Source organism: Neocloeon triangulifer, unplaced genomic scaffold (assembly GCF_031216515.1).
Source record: "Neocloeon triangulifer isolate White Clay Creek 2 clone unplaced genomic scaffold, ASM3121651v1 ptg000014l, whole genome shotgun sequence".
In the NCBI taxonomy this organism is placed as follows: domain Eukaryota; kingdom Metazoa; phylum Arthropoda; class Insecta; order Ephemeroptera; family Baetidae; genus Neocloeon; species Neocloeon triangulifer.
This window is the reverse complement of record NW_026775556.1, coordinates 19,354,033-19,372,383: the sequence shown is the minus strand read 5'-3', so window position 1 is coordinate 19,372,383 and position 18,351 is coordinate 19,354,033. Positions and strand designations below refer to the sequence as shown.

The following is an 18,351-nucleotide window of genomic DNA, read 5'->3' as shown; positions in this document are numbered from 1 at the left end:
AAAGATTGTCGCATTCGGCTGGCGCATCCCACCACACAACTCATCCAACCCACTGGAAAGCAAAAAACAAGGCAAGCGGACCGACCAGCAGCAAGTTTAGTGAACACCGTCGCCGTCACGGCATGTCCGCTGGCCGTCGTTTGGAACAGCAGGCGAACAGGGCGGACCATCCCAGGTAGAAGTCCTTGAACCGAATTCCGACACCTGCCGCCCTTCCAGAGCCCTTGTGCCGCGAACGGGTGCGAAGACCCCTTTATTTGGCACGCCCAACCTTCTTCTTTGTCGAGACGCCTGGTAAAACGAGCGAGTGCATCCAGATACTCCAGATGCACTGACCCGCTTTGCAACTGCACCCCGAGATGAAAGGGTTGTGATCGATCGTCGCAGGACTGAGCAGAGGGTGTGAGTCACGCCCGGGAATACCTTTTTTGTCGAACCGAGTCCTTGACGACGCTGATGAGACCAAAATGAGTCCACCGAGACGTACAGGATCCAAGACCTGAACTACCTAAATTTGCTGACCAAAACTTCTCAAGCATAGCATAAGTAAGTCGGTGTTAAATTTAATTAGAAGTCATTATTTTTTTATCATTATGTAAGTCAAAATTTTTTCAATACATAACTTATATAATTAATTCAAAAAAATAAACAAATTCAAACCTGTTTCAATTCTAATAATTTTTTGAATTATTATTATTATTATAACTATAATAGAAGAGTTTCAATAATAATTATTAATGAATTAACTAAAAAATGGGATTTTTTTAATATAATGCTTTTATTTATCAAAAGGAAACAAGAATTTATTAATATTTTACTAATGAATTATTTATTCCAATTTATTCCATTATTATTTTCTCTTCTAATAGTTACATTATTAATTACTTTTGCCTTTAATTGCAGTGTCTGTTGGATACCGGAGGTCCTCGGGAGGGGTAGCCGCTCCACTGAAGGTGGCCGACACTGCCCCTGGGCACGCAGCTGGCCCATCTGGCACGGCCGCCCTGCGCTCAAGCCAGCGCAGAGCCAGATGTCTTGACAACATAGATCCGTCTTACACAGCCATGGTGAGAGACCCTTTTTATATTTTTTTATTGTTTGTTTTCGTCGAAGACGGCTTTGCCTGGAAATGGCGAGATTCTCTCTCAATGGGCTCCTCTCATTAACCAACTGACGCAGCACCTTTTCTTTCAACTGCACCGCCCAAATGAGAGCTAATGATGTTTGCCACCGGCCTGAGCAAAGCAGAGAAATCAAGTGCTTCATGCTTTTTAATGGCCCGTGAGATTCTTTAATGGATTCGCTAACTGTTTTTGCGAAAATTCTATCAAACAGTCCAAGTGGAAAGAATCAGTTATGCCTCGACCGCAATGCCGGAAAAAATTAGAATGATTACACAAAAATGGGTTTGACAATCAAAGTTCTTCGGGACAGCGACCAGACTTACAACAAATTTGAATTTTTAATAATTATTTTGTTCTTAATAAGATTTTAAATTTGTTGAAATATATTTGTCAGGAGGAATTAAAAGAAATTTATTTCCAAGTTGAAAAATGAAGCAAATATAATTAAAATTTTCTGAAAGGAATTAATACTTAATATAAGAAGAATTGATAAAAAAAGGTTTATAAATACTGTAAAGCTAACAAAAAACCTTCAGTGGACGTTTTTTGAACTTTATGGGACTGTTAGTTGAGATTTTGCAGACTTTGGGGCGCAAATTTCAGTGCGACGCATTCTTTACTTTGATCAACACTGCAAAGTTTGACACGTAATCGTTTCGCAGCGGTTGTAAGTTTACAGTCGGCACCTTGCCAGTGCCGAAAAGTCGCCTATCGATCCTCATGCGGGAGATGCAAAATGCGAGCAGATTTAAAAAAGAATAAAGAGTCGCTTTTATTTAAAAATCAACCAAGCTTGTACGCAGTGAGTGCCGCGCTTCTAGAATGTCAACTTTGTGGAGAGAAAAAAACCAACGCTGCTTTCAAGTGTCACCTTTCAGAGTCGCTTTTCAAGGCAATTATTCTCATTTTCATTCCAAAATATACAAAATTTATATTTTAAAAAACCCATTACATTAGCAAATCATAAAATGGCCAAAATTATTATTTAAATTAATATTATAATTAATTATCAATCAAAACATAAAAAATAAAATTTAATGCAACCATAATTTTACAAACTATTTTTATAAAAATAATTACGAAATTATAAATTATTGCTATTTAATGCCCCTAACATATAAAATTCTTAATAATTTAAAAATAAAATAATTAATTATTTTATTGAAAATCCTTGGGTTTTAAAATCATTGTATCAATTCTTGTCTTGCAGTTCACCGTGTCCTTGTCATTTCATTCTTTTTTTTCACCACATTATAATCGTACCTTACAGTTACTGACCGAGTGGTTATTTACCCTACTGTTACTAAAACCGCCACGAAAGGCAGCATTGCGGTCGCAAATCGTCATATATTAATTTCTTTCTACTTGGCATAAAAGCCTGGAACTTTTTATTATTCGTTCAAATGCAGTTTCGTCAGACATGAAAATTCGCTGCATCCGATCGGCGCAACGGCGGAAGCGGTCTCTGCCTCATTTTCCTCCAGCGAATCGCATCCAATGATTGCATGCAATGTACATCGCCCATATTATGAATCATAATTCGACTCAAGTGGTTTTGAGTAAATAACCAAACGGGTCGGGCTTCTGCGAAAAGGGCAAACTTTCTCTGCGCGCGCGACCACAAGACAAGAAAGAGCTTTCTTTGCGACTGCCGTCCGGTCCGGTGGCTGACGTGAGACGCGTTATTATCTAACCATCTGTGTAAGATAATTTTTTTAATTAATGGTTGTCATTTGAGGAAGAAAGCTAAAGAACTCGCCAACGGAATATAAATCAGCTCCGATTTTGTTCATATTTTATTTACAAATTTTTGTATAGCGAAAAAAATCAGTGTTTTTCATTTCATTTTGACCATTTTGGAAAATAGATTTGGATAAAAATTGGCTGATTGTATAAAAGTAGTGGAGGATATATCATGGAAAAGTATTAAAATTATTATTAAAATTGTTATTTGACAGGGAAGTTTGAAATCTTTTTGAAGGTTGATTAAAAAAAAAAACGGAATTATTATCATGTTCAAGATGTTCCTGTTACCAAAGTTGTAGAGAACAAACTTTGCAATGGTGACCAAAGTTGAAGGTGACCTTTTGGAGCCTGAATATTAATTTTTCTGCTAGAAAAATATTTAATTTGTTAAATTTTATGGTAGAAAATCACGATTGAGGGTTGATTCACTGTGATTTGAATTTAAAATCGGCTTTTCCTGGATGGGTTTTGTGAGTTCTTTATTGTTTTAGAAAAAAAGAGCAGAATATTGCTTTTTCTTTAACAATAAATAACTCGCAAAATCCATTGAGGAAAAACTGATTTCAAATTCAAAGCACAATATTTTATATTATTTAATAATAGCTTTAACTGCAAACAACTTGTTAAAATTGGCTAGAATTAATATCGCAATCCAACCAATCGGCCAATTTTAGCTCAAATCGGATGATCAAGAGTGGGTCAAATTAAAATGAGGATCGCCATTAGTAAATTTGAAGTCAATTTATTGATCCAATAAATTTCCAAGAATTATTTATTCCAGCGTAAAATTGGTCGTTTTTACGTGCCGAGTGCGAGTAATTCGCGGAGTCTGCGCCGCCGGCAGTTAAATGGGTCAACAGCCAATTTATTAAATCTTCCCAAGGTATTGTCCGCGCCTAATAAAATTCCAACGGCGCATGCCACTTGCTTGCTGTGCGACTTTCAAGGCGAACCCCAGAGGAGGCGCAGGTGCACGGCTTGTTCGAATCAATTTCACTGATGGACCACTTGCAAGGCAAAGTCTGGCACAGCCGACGCTCATTATTCAGATTAATTTTTAGTTTCCATTCAACGTTTATTTACTATAGGAATATAAGAAGAAGAAAAAATCATGAGAAAATTTTGGTATTATTAAAATTAATTCCAATTTCTTCATTTTAAAGATTCCTGCAAGTTTCAGAAAATCAAAATAACAAAATAAGGTTTTTTTTTTTTAAATTTTATAAGTAATTTACTTCCAAAGTTTCCCTTGAGTGGTAGTTTTTAGTAAAATTCTGAAATGAATGTTTGTCATAAAATTAAATTGTTTGAATCCCTCCGGATATTGTTAATTTGATTTTGAGGTTTCCAGACCCTTTAAAGACCGCGCCTAATTTTTATTAATTGCTTTTCGTACGTACGTCTATTTGTATTGATCGATCAATTAACGCATCATCCGCATCGCGAGAAATGACAGGGCGGAAACCAAACAACAATTTGTTTTGGCAGCCCGCGCGTCTAAAATAAGAAAACCGAGTCTTGTTTCTATAAAAAGCCAAAGGTACTGAAGGTGCGCTCAGTTGAATTGATGGTTGATATTTCGGGGGTGCTTCCTCCGCCAGTCTAAATGGGGATCAAAGAAGCGTCCTCCCTTCCCGGCACCGATTTCAATTTAGGAACAGAATTAAATAGATTGACGTTTTGTCGAGTGTGTTTCGTTTCAGAATAATTTTTTTTTAGAAAAGTGACAAAATATTTCATTTTGATGCATAAACTACTTAAAAAAGTGCTTGTAGTTTTTTCATCTTGAAATTTCAATTTATTTGCCACTGGGGAACAATTACTTGATTTTAAGGAGGGAATCAATCTTAATATTTCACTGAAACTATGTAGTTTTTACAACACAAAGCAAGTTTGAAGCTTAATTATTTTTCTATGGAAACTTCATGCTCAGCTCGTTAAGATAGCACAGAAATTCCAAATCACCAAATCTTTCCTAATTAATTAGATTGAAAAAAGGTTGCACTTAATTTTGAAGTTGGTGGATTTTATTATTGAATTTTATTTTTGATAAATTGATTGAGGCGATTTTTATTAATTTTAGTAAAAATTAAAAAATCTCCAAAATTGCTTGAAGCAGAACTTTTTCAAATCATCAGAATTTGTTTTCATTTTGGAACTTGTCTACACATTTGGATCAAAGAACCTAATTTTTTATTTCAATGTGAATAAAAGTGGGCGAAATGAAAGGAATTGCGACTAATTGGAAGAAAAAACCGACTCGCGTTGGGAAATGAAAGAGGCTGGACCGGGCCTTTGCCTAAACAAGGGATGCTGCCTTTGTCTTATTTTAGAGCAGTAGTACTGGAGCTGAGGCGCGCGCGAAGCCAACGCAGATCGATGGGGCGCATGCCTGCTACCCTTAATTCCTCGGCAGCGGCCAACCCTTGCTGCCGGGGCATATTTTGGTTTTGGCCTGCCGCTGGTGCTCACGCCAGTCCGCTCGGGCGGCGTCATTTTTCTGAAATCGGACCTTCCCGAGGGAGCGTTTCCTGCCGCTGCATTTCCTTTGCTGCCGACGCCGCTCCGTGATCAGTTTGTCAAATTTCGCTCGGCTTCATTTGCTGCCGCGTTCGAATTTGCATTTTTAAACTCTGGCCGCACAAATTAGGCATTCGAGCGGTCAATGCTTCATATCTATATGTGAACTTTTTCTACCTCTCAAACTTTGCACTGTAACTTTTTCTAATTGAGCTAAAATTTTCAATATATTTTCTATTCGAAGGTAACTTTTTATCGCAAATATTTGCCTATTGCACAAATCTTTTGGCTTTTTCTAGGAATTTTTAGAGAGCTTCTGGAAGAATCTCACAGGTGTGCTTTTGCTTCTTTAAAATTCGCACTGATCTGATTCAAATTTTACCATATTTTTTTTATTTTATTAAAACATCCAAATTCAAGAAAACGGTCCGCTTTGGTCACTTGACTTTTTATTGACTTGGCCGTCGGTGCGAGTCGAGCGAAACCTTTGCCGATTGATCACCTGCACTTCTTCTTCTCCTTCCATTTTTGGGCGGCGAATTTTTTCGCTCGAGTAAATGGGGCAGCAGCGATTGCGTTCCCTCGCCGATCGATCGGAGGTGCATTCGGCGAATGCTTGTTGCGTGCAAAAGCGGCGTTAATTTATTTTTCATGGCTCGCTGCAAAAGATAAGATTGCATAAAGTCGCGCGCTTGCGAGGCATGGCCAAGACAAGGCGGTACACGGAGCGTATGTTTGGCTCCTGTCTGGAGGTGGCGAGGGAGTGCTGCACCGTAAGAGTTCTTTTCAAACCCACGCGCAAACACCCTCCCTCCTCAAGGGCTGGTTTGTTGCCTTTTTTCCACTTTCCAAGTTCAAAGAGCCTCTCACCCGTCGAGTTCCGGTTGGAAAAAACCGGGATGCCGTTTTCCATCTCTTGGAACCTTTTAAAATATTTAAACGTTTTCCATCTTATAATTGTTTAAGGTTTTTACTCAAACCTCATGTAATTTAAATCCTGAAATTAAAATTTATTTATTAGACCTCTTCGTTTAATTTCATTTTGGATTATAAATCATCGAAGCAAATCCATGAAGAATCAATCTTGTCCAATTTAATCTCTTAAATCCCACTGAAAATATTTTGAAGTTTGGTTTATTTTTCGTTTCTTATTTATTTATTGAAAAGTCCAAGAATGTTTTGCAAAGCTTTGCTGAAAACCAAATGATTCAACCGCGCCGAGTAGTTTGTTTACACAGGCCTGCGAAAAGACGAGAGCAGCTGAGAAACCTCTCGGCTTTTCGACATGCACTCAAGACTAATTTTGCACTTGGCGTTTGTTTCAGAGTGGCCTGTGTGCCACCTCCGAAATGGGCACCTCGAGGGGAGGCTCGATCCGAATCCAGCACGTGACGGCCGGTGCGGCCGCCGCCGCCGCCTCCAGTGCCCCCAGCTCGCTCTGCTCAGGCAGCGAAGAGTTGCCTGCCAGGTTTCCAAGGCTCGACGAGTGCGCCCACTTCCACTACGACCACGTCGAACTTGGACCACTCCAGGTCAGTTTTAGTTATTTTCCTCTAATTTAATTAATCGTCCAAAAAAACATTAAAATTTATTATAGTATAGCCGAGTTTCAATTAAAAACACACTAATTCTACCTTTAATGTAAAAAAAGTTGAATCTACAAATGAATGAAACTCTTTGCAAATTACCATCATTATTTTCTTAAAATGTGTAAAAATAAAGCAATTTTAAGGAAAAATTTTCTACATATTGTATAATTTCTTTTTTAAATTTTCAGGTGCAACTTTACTCGGAGGAGTTGAAGCCTCTGGGTGTGGAAGAGGATGGCGAGGCCGGGAACGCACCATTTTGCGTGCAGGTGACCTCTCAGGGTCGCTCCTGGCTGCTCAGGCGCTACTTCAAGGATTTCTGTACCCTTGACCAACAACTGCACCGCTGCATTTACGATAGAAAGTTTTCCGGTCTGCCTGAGCTGGTGGCCGATCCGCAGCAGCAACGGGAGGTCAGTTCAAATAGAATTTATTTATTTTTCTCTGCCGTCACCATTGTTTGAATTTTCCCACAATCAAAATCCAATTTCCCTCTCTAGTCAGCATTAATTTTCATCGTTATTAATCATGGGGAAATTTACATTCGGAAGGCGTGAGAAATTTTGTTGTTAATTTTGCCTCCCTTTTGGAAATTTTCCCTTCTGCTTTGCTGGTTTGCAATTCGCGCAGACGACAACTCGGTTACAGGCGGCGCAGTCTTGATAATGTAATTTGCATCTGCCGAGCGCTGTTAAGTGAGCTCACGGGCGGCGGATCCTCTCGCGCACATTAGACGTCATACAAACTTCCTTTGCCTATCCCATATGTGCGCGTGTGATATGTATCATGAGAGAATGAGATGCTGGCGCTCAGGAAAAAAAATCATTGGCATTTTTTGTGTCTTCTCACTCGCCCACATCCTTGTGCGTGCTCCTAAAATGGCAGCAGCGCCAAAACCGCGTCCCGAAACTTTTATGTATGCTGCGTAAAAAACGAATTCCATCGTCTCTCATTTCCTATTCCACTGGCTAGCTCGAGTTGAAACGAATGCGAATTAAATTGACGCAGCAGCTGCTCGTCGCTTAACAGAATGTTAAATTGCAATTTGAATAATAATTCGTCTCGGAAAATTGAACTCAACTCGACGGATCTGCTCTTTAAACTTATAATGTCGCCTCGGTATTTAACGAGTTGATAGTAAAAAGCGATAACAGGAATTAAAGGATAGAGTTTGCGAAACGCGCCTTGAACTATTTATTTAGTTAACAGTGACGTTAGATCTCTACATTAATTGGCACCTTTTTAGTTCAAATATCTGCTCGTAAACCTTGCGAAAGAGATACGACAAATGTTGAACATCCCTTGTTAAGTAAAAATGCAGATTCTTCCCCTTTTTTATTTGCCATTTGTCCCCAAGGCTCGCGTTAATTATTCATAAATGCAGCGAACAAAAGCAAACGTTTGCATAATCTGAATGGCTCTCGCAACGTCACACGCCCCAGCGTGTATATCTGCGATTAACACATCAAAATATCAAATATCCAATCTCGGCTGTGATTCAGGCTCAAAGGAATTCCGTCCCTCATCTGAAATCATCGAGTCCGATTATAAAAACGAGCACCAATTGTGACCTCTTGAAAGACGCGCCATCTCTTAAATTAACTACTTTAAAGAGCTGCTGCTGGCCCCCCATGCATGTTAACCCGGCACGATTTTAATGCCCTGGCCCTTGAGAAGATGGACCGACGCATTTGAAACACACAAACTTTATCGATGTCGTAAATTACTTTTACTGCACATAATCGCAGATAACTAGAAAAACATTGGGTGCTCTCTGAAGACGTCGTCGTCTTTACACCTTTTAATTTATATCAGCTAAGAGATGGACTTTTTAGTTAGATACTTTGCCATTTGCATTAGGCATTTTCTTTTTATAGAACTGAGCCGTCTTAATTTTGAGCAATATCCGCGCCTGCTGAAATTCTTGAGTTAATTTTCAACCTCGACTCAAAATAAAACTGAGCAAGCTAGAAATTTTGCTGCGAGCAAACGGTTATTTTCAGCAATGCTTAGGCTTCATGAAACGCGCAAAAGTGGCTTGACGTGCAAGCAAACACGTTAGGTAAACGCAAGTGATGAACACATGAAGATAAATTTTGTAACGCCAACATTATATAATTATGTCTTCACTTTTTTCTGGAAACTTCGATACATTTAAAATTAAAAATTTTGTTCTTTTAAATTAAATTTCCATCTCAATGACGTATTTAAAAAAAAAAAAAAAATACATTACAGGATGCGAAACAAAGCAATGCATTGAGCGACTACTTGAGCAAGTTCTCCGAGTTGGCCGGCAGCACGATCAATTGCGGCCCGGTGCTGAATTGGCTCGAGCTGGACAATCGCGGACACCGGCTAATTGTGACAGAGGACAATGCCATCAACACACCGGCAGTGGCTGCCGCGTATGCCATCCGGCGCTACGTGGCCCAGGCCGCCGATGAAATCTCGTTTGAGGTGCGTGTATATATAATAGGCCGCTTTCTTTCTCCTTTTTCCGACGCCGATTTGCTAATGAGACGTGAAATGAATGCAGGTTGGCGACATGATTTCTGTCATTGATATGCCGCCGGCCGTGGAGAGCGTCTGGTGGCGAGGAAAACGAGGCTTCGAAGTGGGCTTTTTCCCCTGCGACACGGTTGCCGTGATTGGCGAGAAGGTGCCCAAGAATCTGCATCTCTCCGCGGCACCTCCTCCAGCCTGTGCCTCCTCGTATCCTGGTCCTTCTCACAGGTATATTGTAATTTTTAATGTCCTCTTTTAGTTTGTATCTTTTAAGTTTGTATATTTCACAGAACTAGTCTTAAATTATTGTTTAAATATTCTTTATTTGTAACTTTATTTATGCTCATTTTTAAATTTTTGTTTTTCTCTAAATTTTTGTATAGCAAGTATGGAATTTTTTTTTTATTAAAAATTTCAAAAATTTGTAATGTTTATTCTTTTACTTTTTTCCAGCCTAGCCTTGTACAATCCTATGAACCCACCAATTGTGCCAGCCATCCAGGCTGCTGAGGCTATTCAACCAAGCAAACCGGTGCTACGCAAACATGGAAAACTTATTGCCTTCTTTAGAAGTTTCATCCTAAATCGGCCCTCAAGACGAAGGTTAAAACAGTCGGGCATTCTCAAAGAACGGGTTTTTGGTTGTGATTTAGGAGAACATCTTCAAAATTCTGGGCATGAAAGTATGTCAATAAAAAACCAACCTCATTTAAATAATATTTATAATGTTTTTTATCTTCCAGTTCCAATGGTGCTAAAGTGTTGTGCGGAATTTATCGAGACTCGGGGCATTGTTGATGGAATTTATCGGCTCTCTGGAGTAACGTCAAATATTCAAAAGCTGAGGTAACTGTGAAGTTATCCAAAAGACTGGGCCCACTAAATTGTTACATTCACAGGAATGCTTTTGACGAAGACAGAATACCAGCTTTATATGATGACAGCACAATTACTCAAGACATACATTCTGTCGCATCACTGCTCAAAATGTACTTTCGTGAACTTCCCAATCCCCTTTGTACGTATCAGCTGTACTCACACTTCGTGGCTGCTGTTCAGTCATCGGAGAATGAAAGACTTTTTAAAATGAGGGAGGCTGTGCAGAAACTTCCTCCTCCTCACTACAGGTACTTGATATTTTTTTCCGAAAATAAAATTACATTTGTTAAACTTTTCATTTTGCATAGGACCCTGGAGTATTTGATTAAGCATTTAGCTCATGTGGCCTCTCGAGGTAACGAGACTGGAATGACCCCGAGAAATGTAGCCATCGTGTGGGCCCCTAATTTGCTCCGCTGCAAGGAGCTAGAAGTCGGTGGAGTGGCTGCACTGCAGGGCGTTGGCGTGCAGGCTGTAGTTACTGAGTTTCTTGTTTGCTGTGCAGACCTTATCTTCTGTGATAAACTACCGGCAGCACCCAACACTCCACAAATATCTGAGCAAGGTGATCATTTTTTGAAACACTAAAAAAAGAAATGATTTTCACACATGATAAATCGCAGCAACTTCAACATTGAGGCTCTCCAACAGGCCTAAGTCATTGGCGATTTCAACACCTACCAAATTGCTAACCCTGGAAGAGGCTAGGAAGAGAGCTCTTGGTCAAGCATCACATTTGCAAGAGTACATCGAAGTCGGTGGTGGGCCGTCTAAGCTACCTGAAAAGTATCACACAGTCATTGACTTGCCTGGTGGTTCTCGAAAAAGAGATAGTAGCCTCAAAGCCAAGAGATCGCCTCTAGGGTGGCGGTCTCTGTTTGGAAGCAAAGTTCGCTCGACAGGTTCTGTGAGATCCACAAAAATTTCTACATCTCGAATTTCAGCTCCCATGCTTGAAAGAGTAAATATTCAGTAGCTAGTTTTATTTAGTTTATTCATTTTGAATTTTTATCTGTAGGAAATGAAAGTTTTGGAGTCGGAAGTCCTCCAGCCCAAGCGACCTCTACGACCAATCAAGAGCGCAGAATCCCTCAACTCAAGCGGCAAAAATTCAGCTCAGGGATCGGCTCGAAATTCGACAATCCTTGAGGTTGCCAGTCCAGAATCTCCCTTGGGACCATTGCCCTCTATCATGGTGCACACCTCGTTTTTATCCTCAAAGCCTAGTCACAACAGATCGGTGTCCCATGACTCTTACTTTGACCAGCTTTCTGCAAAGCAAGATGATGATGATAGTTTGGACCTTAGTGAAATCCAGTTGAACTTTGACCTGGAAGACAATGAAATGCGTATTTTCTCCGAAGACGAGACCCTTGTTTCGACATCTGCTGAAAGTCCAAGCAACTCTGTCGCCTCCTCGTTCAGTCAGAGAGTTAAGGCCAAGAACAGTCCTAAACTGAAGTATGTGCCCAGAGCCCAAGTAGAGGACATGTCATCTGCTGATCCATCACCAAAGAAAAATCGTAAAATGAGCACAAATTCGCCTAGTTCTCGTAAGAGGTCAAAAATTGACACGTCAAAAAATTTTGTTGTAAAAGTTGACGAACTCCGGTACATCGACTCTCCAGAACCCAGCGTTTCAAATTTGACTTTCCCTGAAGGTCCCAGCCTGCAAACTAGTATATCTGACTCAGACGTGCACAGCAATATGCACACTGGCGATTCGGATTACGAAGTGATGCAAAAGCACTCGGAATCTTGCGCCAAATTGTGTGCCGTTAATGAACGCAACCCGAAAGGAATTCAGAGCTCTGGAAGTTCAGGTCTCACCACACCTACAACACCTCCAAGGTACACTCAATTGCTGAGCGACAATGAGCCCAACTCTGGGGAGGTGACACCTCAAGACCTGACCATCGAAGGCCTGTATGACAACATTGCATCTGGCAACTGGGAAAAACTTGAGAGGGCAGGAAAACTGGTCTATCAGAATATCATTCCTATGAGCAAGACGGAAGACACGCCTGTGGCTACACCGACCCCTGAGGATATGCAAATTGCACCTATTGACATAAACACCGAAGTGGGTGTTGATGGAGAGGCGGTGTATCAGCAGGTCAAGTTCTTCAGGCGGTCTGTGGCCGAGGTCAACGATCTCATGGAAATCTCTCCAACTGGTGAATCTCCCCCTAAAGTGACAGAGTTCATGAGAAGAAGGTAAGAAAAATAACTTTTTTTTGCGAAGAAACATTTTATCACAAATAATTTCTAGTTCAACTGGTGTAATTAGTGCATCATCACCAATGGTCGAAAATGCCAGAAAGTCGTGGTCACCACTTAATCAATCTGTAGATTCTGAAGATTTGCGACGAAGGTATTATTTATTGATTTCATGCATCAAAATGATTCTAAATATATAAATATAACCTTTAAGGTTTGACTGTGAAATTGGCCGGGAATTGGTTCGAGAGCGTCGCATCAATACAGAACTGGAGAGAGTGAGAGCAGATGCAAGCCCTTGTGGAAGTCCCAGCAGATCTGAACACCGCCTTTGCGCGTCCCCTCCGTCAAGTCTGGCAATCTCGTCCCACACCTCCCAGAAAGGCACAACAACAGCCATGCCTCTGATCGATTCTGACGGCTCCTTGACCAGTCTGAGCAGCGCCACCAGTTCTGGCGTCGACCCTCTCTCCTCCACCAATCCCATTCCTTCAGGCCTTACCACTCCAGGAAGCAATGTAACTCCCAGTCCAGACGAACCAGGCGCAAAGTCAGGCATCAGTTCGTGTCTGTCCAGTGAATCGAGCGAATGCTCCACCAACGTCAACGAGCAACTGAATAACTTGGAAGCTCTCAGTCTATGTCTTCAGGGTTTGAAGACAAAAGGGTCAGTGGAAAATTCACCAGCGACTCGATCTACTCCGACTTGTATTACTCCTGACCAAAGCAAAACTTTGACATTTGTGACAGTCGAAGATTCCAGCAGAACACAGTCAGCCACCACTGGACCTCAGACACCTGAAAGGGGCTTGCTTACTCCCACTAGTCCTGTTCTTCTAGAGACTCACATTGGCGCAGATTCGGATCCTGAAGCAATGCTGGAACCTATTAGTGAATCAGCCAGGTACATTTTTATAATCAAATTAAAAATTTCTGCAATTTTGTTATATAAGGAGGGTCTACTGCTTAAAATATGGCCCTGCCAATTTAGCTCAAAATTTCAGTTTGCATAAAAATTAATTGATAGTTTTTTTTCTTGACTTGTTTCAGTGTTGAGGAGACGCCCTCCACTGGGGTAGAGCTCCGTTCCAAAGTTGTCCAAGACGATAGGCCTATCTCTGCACCCACATCAAGCGCAATTCGACTTACTTTGACTTTGAGGAGAAGTTCAGAGCCCGCTAAGACCTTGAGTGTGGCAGACACAAGGCGTTTGGAGAATCGCAAGGTCAGCGTCAAAGAATTGTTGAACAGGTTTGAAGAGGCCAATAAGTCATTGCCTCCATGTTTGCGCTCCAAAGCGGTCAAAAGTCAGCTGGCGTCGGCCATGAGTGGGTCGTTGGACGAGAAAAGATTCAACGAGACCGCGAGAGAGATGACCAGAGTCAACACGCTGCCCGACATGTCTGAGCCGAGAGACCAGCCAGAAAAGATGGATGAGTCGGTTGTGAGTGGCAAACCTCCACTGAGTCCAACAAAACCCACTCCCAGTGCTGCCATTGATATTCCGAAAAGTGTAGCCAACCTGGACTTGGACGATCCGATGCGGAGGGAGCGAATAGAGAGGTATAAGGAGGAGAGACGCATGAAGTTGAGAGAAAAGTACAACACTCAAAACTTAGCCCTTGATAAGGATGATGACATTGTGGAAAGACTGAAGCACAAGGCAGGGCACTCTAGGCTTCAACCTTCTCCCGTAGACGAATGTCCTCCCAGTGGGCCATTTACAAGGTCAGTCTCACTGACCGAGCGTTTGGGAGGCATCAGGTCAAGAAGTCACTCGGAGTCAAAGGATAGTCAATCAAGTGCCAACTGCGACTAACACACTCCCTCTTGTAACCCTTAAGAAAGTATTCACAATTCCAGAATATTTCCATTTATATAATAAAATATGATAGTATACCTGATTTCTGTTCAGCTGGGGTGTAGCCTCCCGGTTTTTGAGCACAAACGTTTGTTTTGTTAAGACTGTCTGCACTGTAATGATTCAATTTACATTGCCATATAATTGCCATTTTATTTTTGCTTACTGTGTAAATACACAATATTATAGCACCGAAGCTTTTTAATTAGTGCCACTTTGATTGCGTTTTTTTCACAGGATTGACAATCTCTAATTGAAATGTAGAATTAAATTTTCCAGCTTAGTGACAAATAATATTATTATACCTGCCTATTTGTTTTCGTGGATGCGTATTAATTTAAAAAGTAATAACTTTTCCAAAATATTAAAAAGTATGTTAAAATCAAAATTTATATACTAATTAAGATCAGAAGCGTACAAATATAGCTAATAATATTCACTAATTAAATTCATTAATCATGCAGTATTACTGTTAAAATTTTTTGTTAAATATTTTGCTCAAAATGCTCCAAATACTCAATAATTATGTCGTTTGTTGGTAGACAATAATAGTTGTAAATTATGTAACCATGTTATTGACGCATTCAGTTGGCCAAAGATTTTGTCATTCCAAAAAAAAATTAACTTTATTCACCAAGTCTTCGATCTGCTTAGTCTTCAAAAATATATTACGTAATACTGTAACGAATTAAAATTCTCCAGAATAATTAATACTGTCTGTAAGCAAGCCATGATTTGTACCAATGTGATAACTGAGATTTATTGTCTATATGGAATGTGGAAGTTATACTTTCCGAAACCAAACCAATCTGTTCCAAGTTGCTTGGATCTTCTAGGTCTTGTCTTAATATTCGCGTCATGCCCAACTTGGAAGATGATTGAATTTTGCCTTATAAAAGGTGCGAACTCGCACTCTTGTTGACAACCAATCTTGACTTGCAACAGTGCTCTTTTTCATCAGCAATTTTCACCCAAATAATTATGTATTATTGTGTTTAATCAATTTAGTATGATTCAACTTCCAGTGGCAAGTAAAATTTATGGTAAACAAAAAATTGCATTTTATTTATTTACTGACATCACCGTGACCAAACTAGAGGATCTCTAGGCAAAACTGTTAATAATTCTGAAATGAGAATTTTCTGGCTCATCGTTTTAATAAAGAGTTTATCAGGCAGCAATCTGATAAATCAGAAAATAAATTAGACAAAACTTAGCCTTCGATGGATATGAGGCAAAGACTATTTTTTATTGATAAATTTTAGGAGCTCCTGACTAGTCAGCCAACAGTAATCGAGTTGAGACAATTGCAAGAAATGCGGTAGTGAGAATGTGGTGGCTTAGTAATGCTTAAAGCAGTGGCGGTCTTGTGCGTTGCATGCCTCCGAGATTTGATGCCCCTTATCATACTATTTGCTTAAAGTAACTAAATTTAATAGTTAAAACAGAATTAAATTTTTGTCAAATCAAACAGTTGGAGGCATGCAATAAATTCTCACGCATTAACAGAAAAAACTAATTGGTCGAAAAGCCACCGACCGCCACCTGTTTCAAGTCAGGCGGCTAACAAGAAATTCAACTGTTTCTTTCTTTTTATTTTTGCTTGTTTTTTGAACAAAACAACATTTCTATTTCTGCTTAACATGCACACACATAATCTGCTCAGCCTAGAATAAAACCACAGCCGAGACGGAACTGTCCGTTGCGCTGGTTCATTTGCCCACAGAGGCTGAGCGTGAATGGCATGGGCAGCAGTCTCTTCTCCAACGTCGCTCCAACAGTCCACGAGGTGTCAACCATGCCTGTGATTAAAAGGATTTTACATTTTTCTTTTTTTTTTTAATTTAAATTAATTAACCTTTGAAAACACAATTAGCTTTGGGAAGATCAATCTGGTAGCCAATTTGTGCTGTTGACTCCTGCATCCTTAAATTTGTTTCCATTTCCACTCCAATCTAAATTTGAAGCCAGAATAAAATACATTTTTTTTTTCAACCAAATATTAAGATATTTTTAGCAAAACATAGCTTTAAATATTAAAAGTTTTTAAACTAAAAAAATTGACAACCAACTTCAGCCTTATTTAAAGTGCGTGTTTGAGATGTTTCACTGGGAGAACAAGACTGAAAGACAGCTCTACTCTCACAGTTCTCGGGATCTCAGTTAATGTTGCACCCTTCCCAAGGAACTCAAAAAATACCTCATGAGTCCCAAAGATGGGCTGAGTGCATTATTAAAAACATTTAACATAAAAACCCTTTTCCACAAGGAACAGCCCAGTTCATAATTTATTTCATGATTTACCTCCCCCAGTGCCACTATCGTCAATAGATAAATTAAAAATTATGGCAAAAAAAAAATTAATAATAATATTTCTTCTTAGAAAATACATGAAATAACTTGTTAATATTTATTTATTAGATTTAATAGTTTCAAAAATATGAATAGGTTTTGAAAAGTAATGTTTTTAATTTCTGTAATCCACACATTCATAAAAAAAAAAACTATTACATATGTAAATTATTGATGAAGTTTATGATTTTACCTGGAGAGTGTCACTGCACTTTTGGTAATAGCAGGCATGAACACCTGATGCGCCAAATGTTCCACTGGCCGTGAACTGGTCACAAGCGTACCGACCAGCAACGTTAATGACCGTCGCATGGAAGCCAGGCACCTGAGGTCCGTACTGGTACGCAATTTCAGCACCAAGTGCTACGTTCTTTGTCACCGACTGGAGATAATGGCCCACGAGAACGCCTAAAATTTGAGGAAGTTATTTTTAAAATCTACTTAATTTTTATAATCATCTACCAGAACTATTGACAATGTCTGTGTTAGCTGCTGTCAGAGAGGCGGTGAAGTCATCACCTTTGTAGTCCAAAGTGCCCTGCATACCCACAACCTTGTTGCTTTGGATCTGTTCAAGATTTACATAAAAAATTAAAGACTTTACATTAAGAGAGTAATTATAGAAATTATAGAGTTATACCTTGGACACAAATCTGCCCAATATCCTGGGGTGAAGGAGGTGAATGATGTTGCCATTCAATGTGCCACTGGGGTCGATGTCTCCGGCTAAAATAGGAAAAGCTTCCGAGGGGCTGATTTGCTGCGTCCCGACGTAGTTAGCTCCAAATTTGTACCCTGACTGCGCTGGGTTTACTGAGCTGATATTCAATGTATGGCTGATTTGGAAATGCTGGCTGATTCCTTTGTTAACCATGAACTTGGCCCCTTCAAAGGTCATGGGAAACACCTCTGAAAATTCATTGCGCAATTTTAATTTTCTCTATTTTATGTACCATCAGGCGATAAGCAAACCTTTGCACTTCCTGTGGAGCTCCTCCATGGGTCCGGGATTTATGAGGTTAGGATCTTTACTTAGTAAGGAGACTTCAGGTTTTTTCGATTCTTCGGCAGGGCTCGCCTCGGAGGGACCAAGAGGAATGGGGACCGCTGCCGGGGGCGGCGAACTTGATGCGATCACGTTTCCCATTTTTCTGACTGCACGAGCTTAATTTTACGTCCGGCACGGAGACTGCCCAATCGAGGAAATGTGTGCAGTCAGTTAAGACAACAATTTCAAAATCACTCCGATAAAATCAATTTCAAATTCACAACGGATGTTTTGTCCTCGTCGGGCAGGTAAGCAGCATGGCAGTCTCACAAAAGTTAGTAACCTTACAGGTGGCAGCACTTTCGCTTAAAAATTACCAATAAAATCGACATGCCAGCTAAACAAAGCTAAAATGATATTAATTTTGCAAATAATTACATCATTATTTTCATTATAGTAAGGCAAAAAACACGTTGCATTATTTAAAAAATTACAAAAATGTCATGTGAATATAGTGAGAAAAACGACAACTGAAGTTATAATTCTTTTCCGAGAGAGCCGATTAAA

The 18,351-nt window shown here is 39.9% G+C and overlaps 2 protein-coding genes across 3 annotated transcripts; one reads left to right on the top strand and one right to left on the bottom strand.

The window, feature by feature from the left end:
* The first annotated feature begins 21 nt into the window (after positions 1-21).
* On the top strand, positions 22-15,513 carry LOC132201802 (mucin-17). Of its 2 annotated transcripts, XM_059628287.1 has the most exons (15): positions 22-546; positions 904-1,067; positions 6,716-6,922; positions 7,168-7,392; positions 9,215-9,436; positions 9,516-9,712; positions 9,938-10,167; positions 10,228-10,330; positions 10,384-10,611; positions 10,672-10,928; positions 10,987-11,324; positions 11,382-12,580; positions 12,636-12,737; positions 12,798-13,487; positions 13,634-15,513. In XM_059628287.1, coding segments are annotated over exons 1-15 (4,932 nt in total). In that variant the 5' UTR covers positions 22-545; the 3' UTR covers positions 14,403-15,513. The 2 variants fall into 2 exon arrangements, with proteins under 2 accessions (XP_059484270.1, XP_059484271.1); XM_059628288.1 differs by lacking the exons at positions 22-546; positions 904-1,067 and adding an exon at positions 5,367-6,163.
* LOC132201810 (mitochondrial import receptor subunit TOM40 homolog 1-like) lies at positions 15,462-18,128 on the bottom strand. The gene is made up of 6 exons (XM_059628298.1): positions 17,769-18,128; positions 17,437-17,705; positions 17,259-17,364; positions 16,990-17,204; positions 16,303-16,399; positions 15,462-16,246 (listed from the first exon to the last, which is right to left on the bottom strand). Exons 1-6 carry the CDS (start codon positions 17,941-17,943, stop codon positions 16,107-16,109), a joined length of 1,002 nt encoding a protein of 333 aa, XP_059484281.1. The 5' UTR covers positions 17,944-18,128; the 3' UTR covers positions 15,462-16,106.
* Positions 18,129-18,351: the final 223 nt, after the last annotated feature.

Excerpts from the sequence above, each read along its gene's own strand:
- LOC132201802 (XM_059628287.1), top strand. Across the intron at positions 9,437-9,515 it reads CCGATGAAATCTCGTTTGAG|GTTGGCGACATGATTTCTGT; the intron begins GTGCGTGTATAT and ends AAATGAATGCAG. Across the intron at positions 10,331-10,383 it reads TCAAATATTCAAAAGCTGAG|GAATGCTTTTGACGAAGACA; the intron begins GTAACTGTGAAG and ends TTACATTCACAG.
- LOC132201810 (XM_059628298.1), bottom strand. The coding sequence starts at position 17,943 with ATGGGAAACGTGATCGCATCAAGTTCGCCGCCCCCGGCAGCGGTCCCC. Across the intron at positions 17,365-17,436 it reads TGGGCAGATTTGTGTCCAAG|ATCCAAAGCAACAAGGTTGT; the intron begins GTATAACTCTAT and ends AATCTTGAACAG. Across the intron at positions 16,247-16,302 it reads AGCTAATTGTGTTTTCAAAG|GCATGGTTGACACCTCGTGG; the intron begins GTTAATTAATTT and ends TTTTAATCACAG.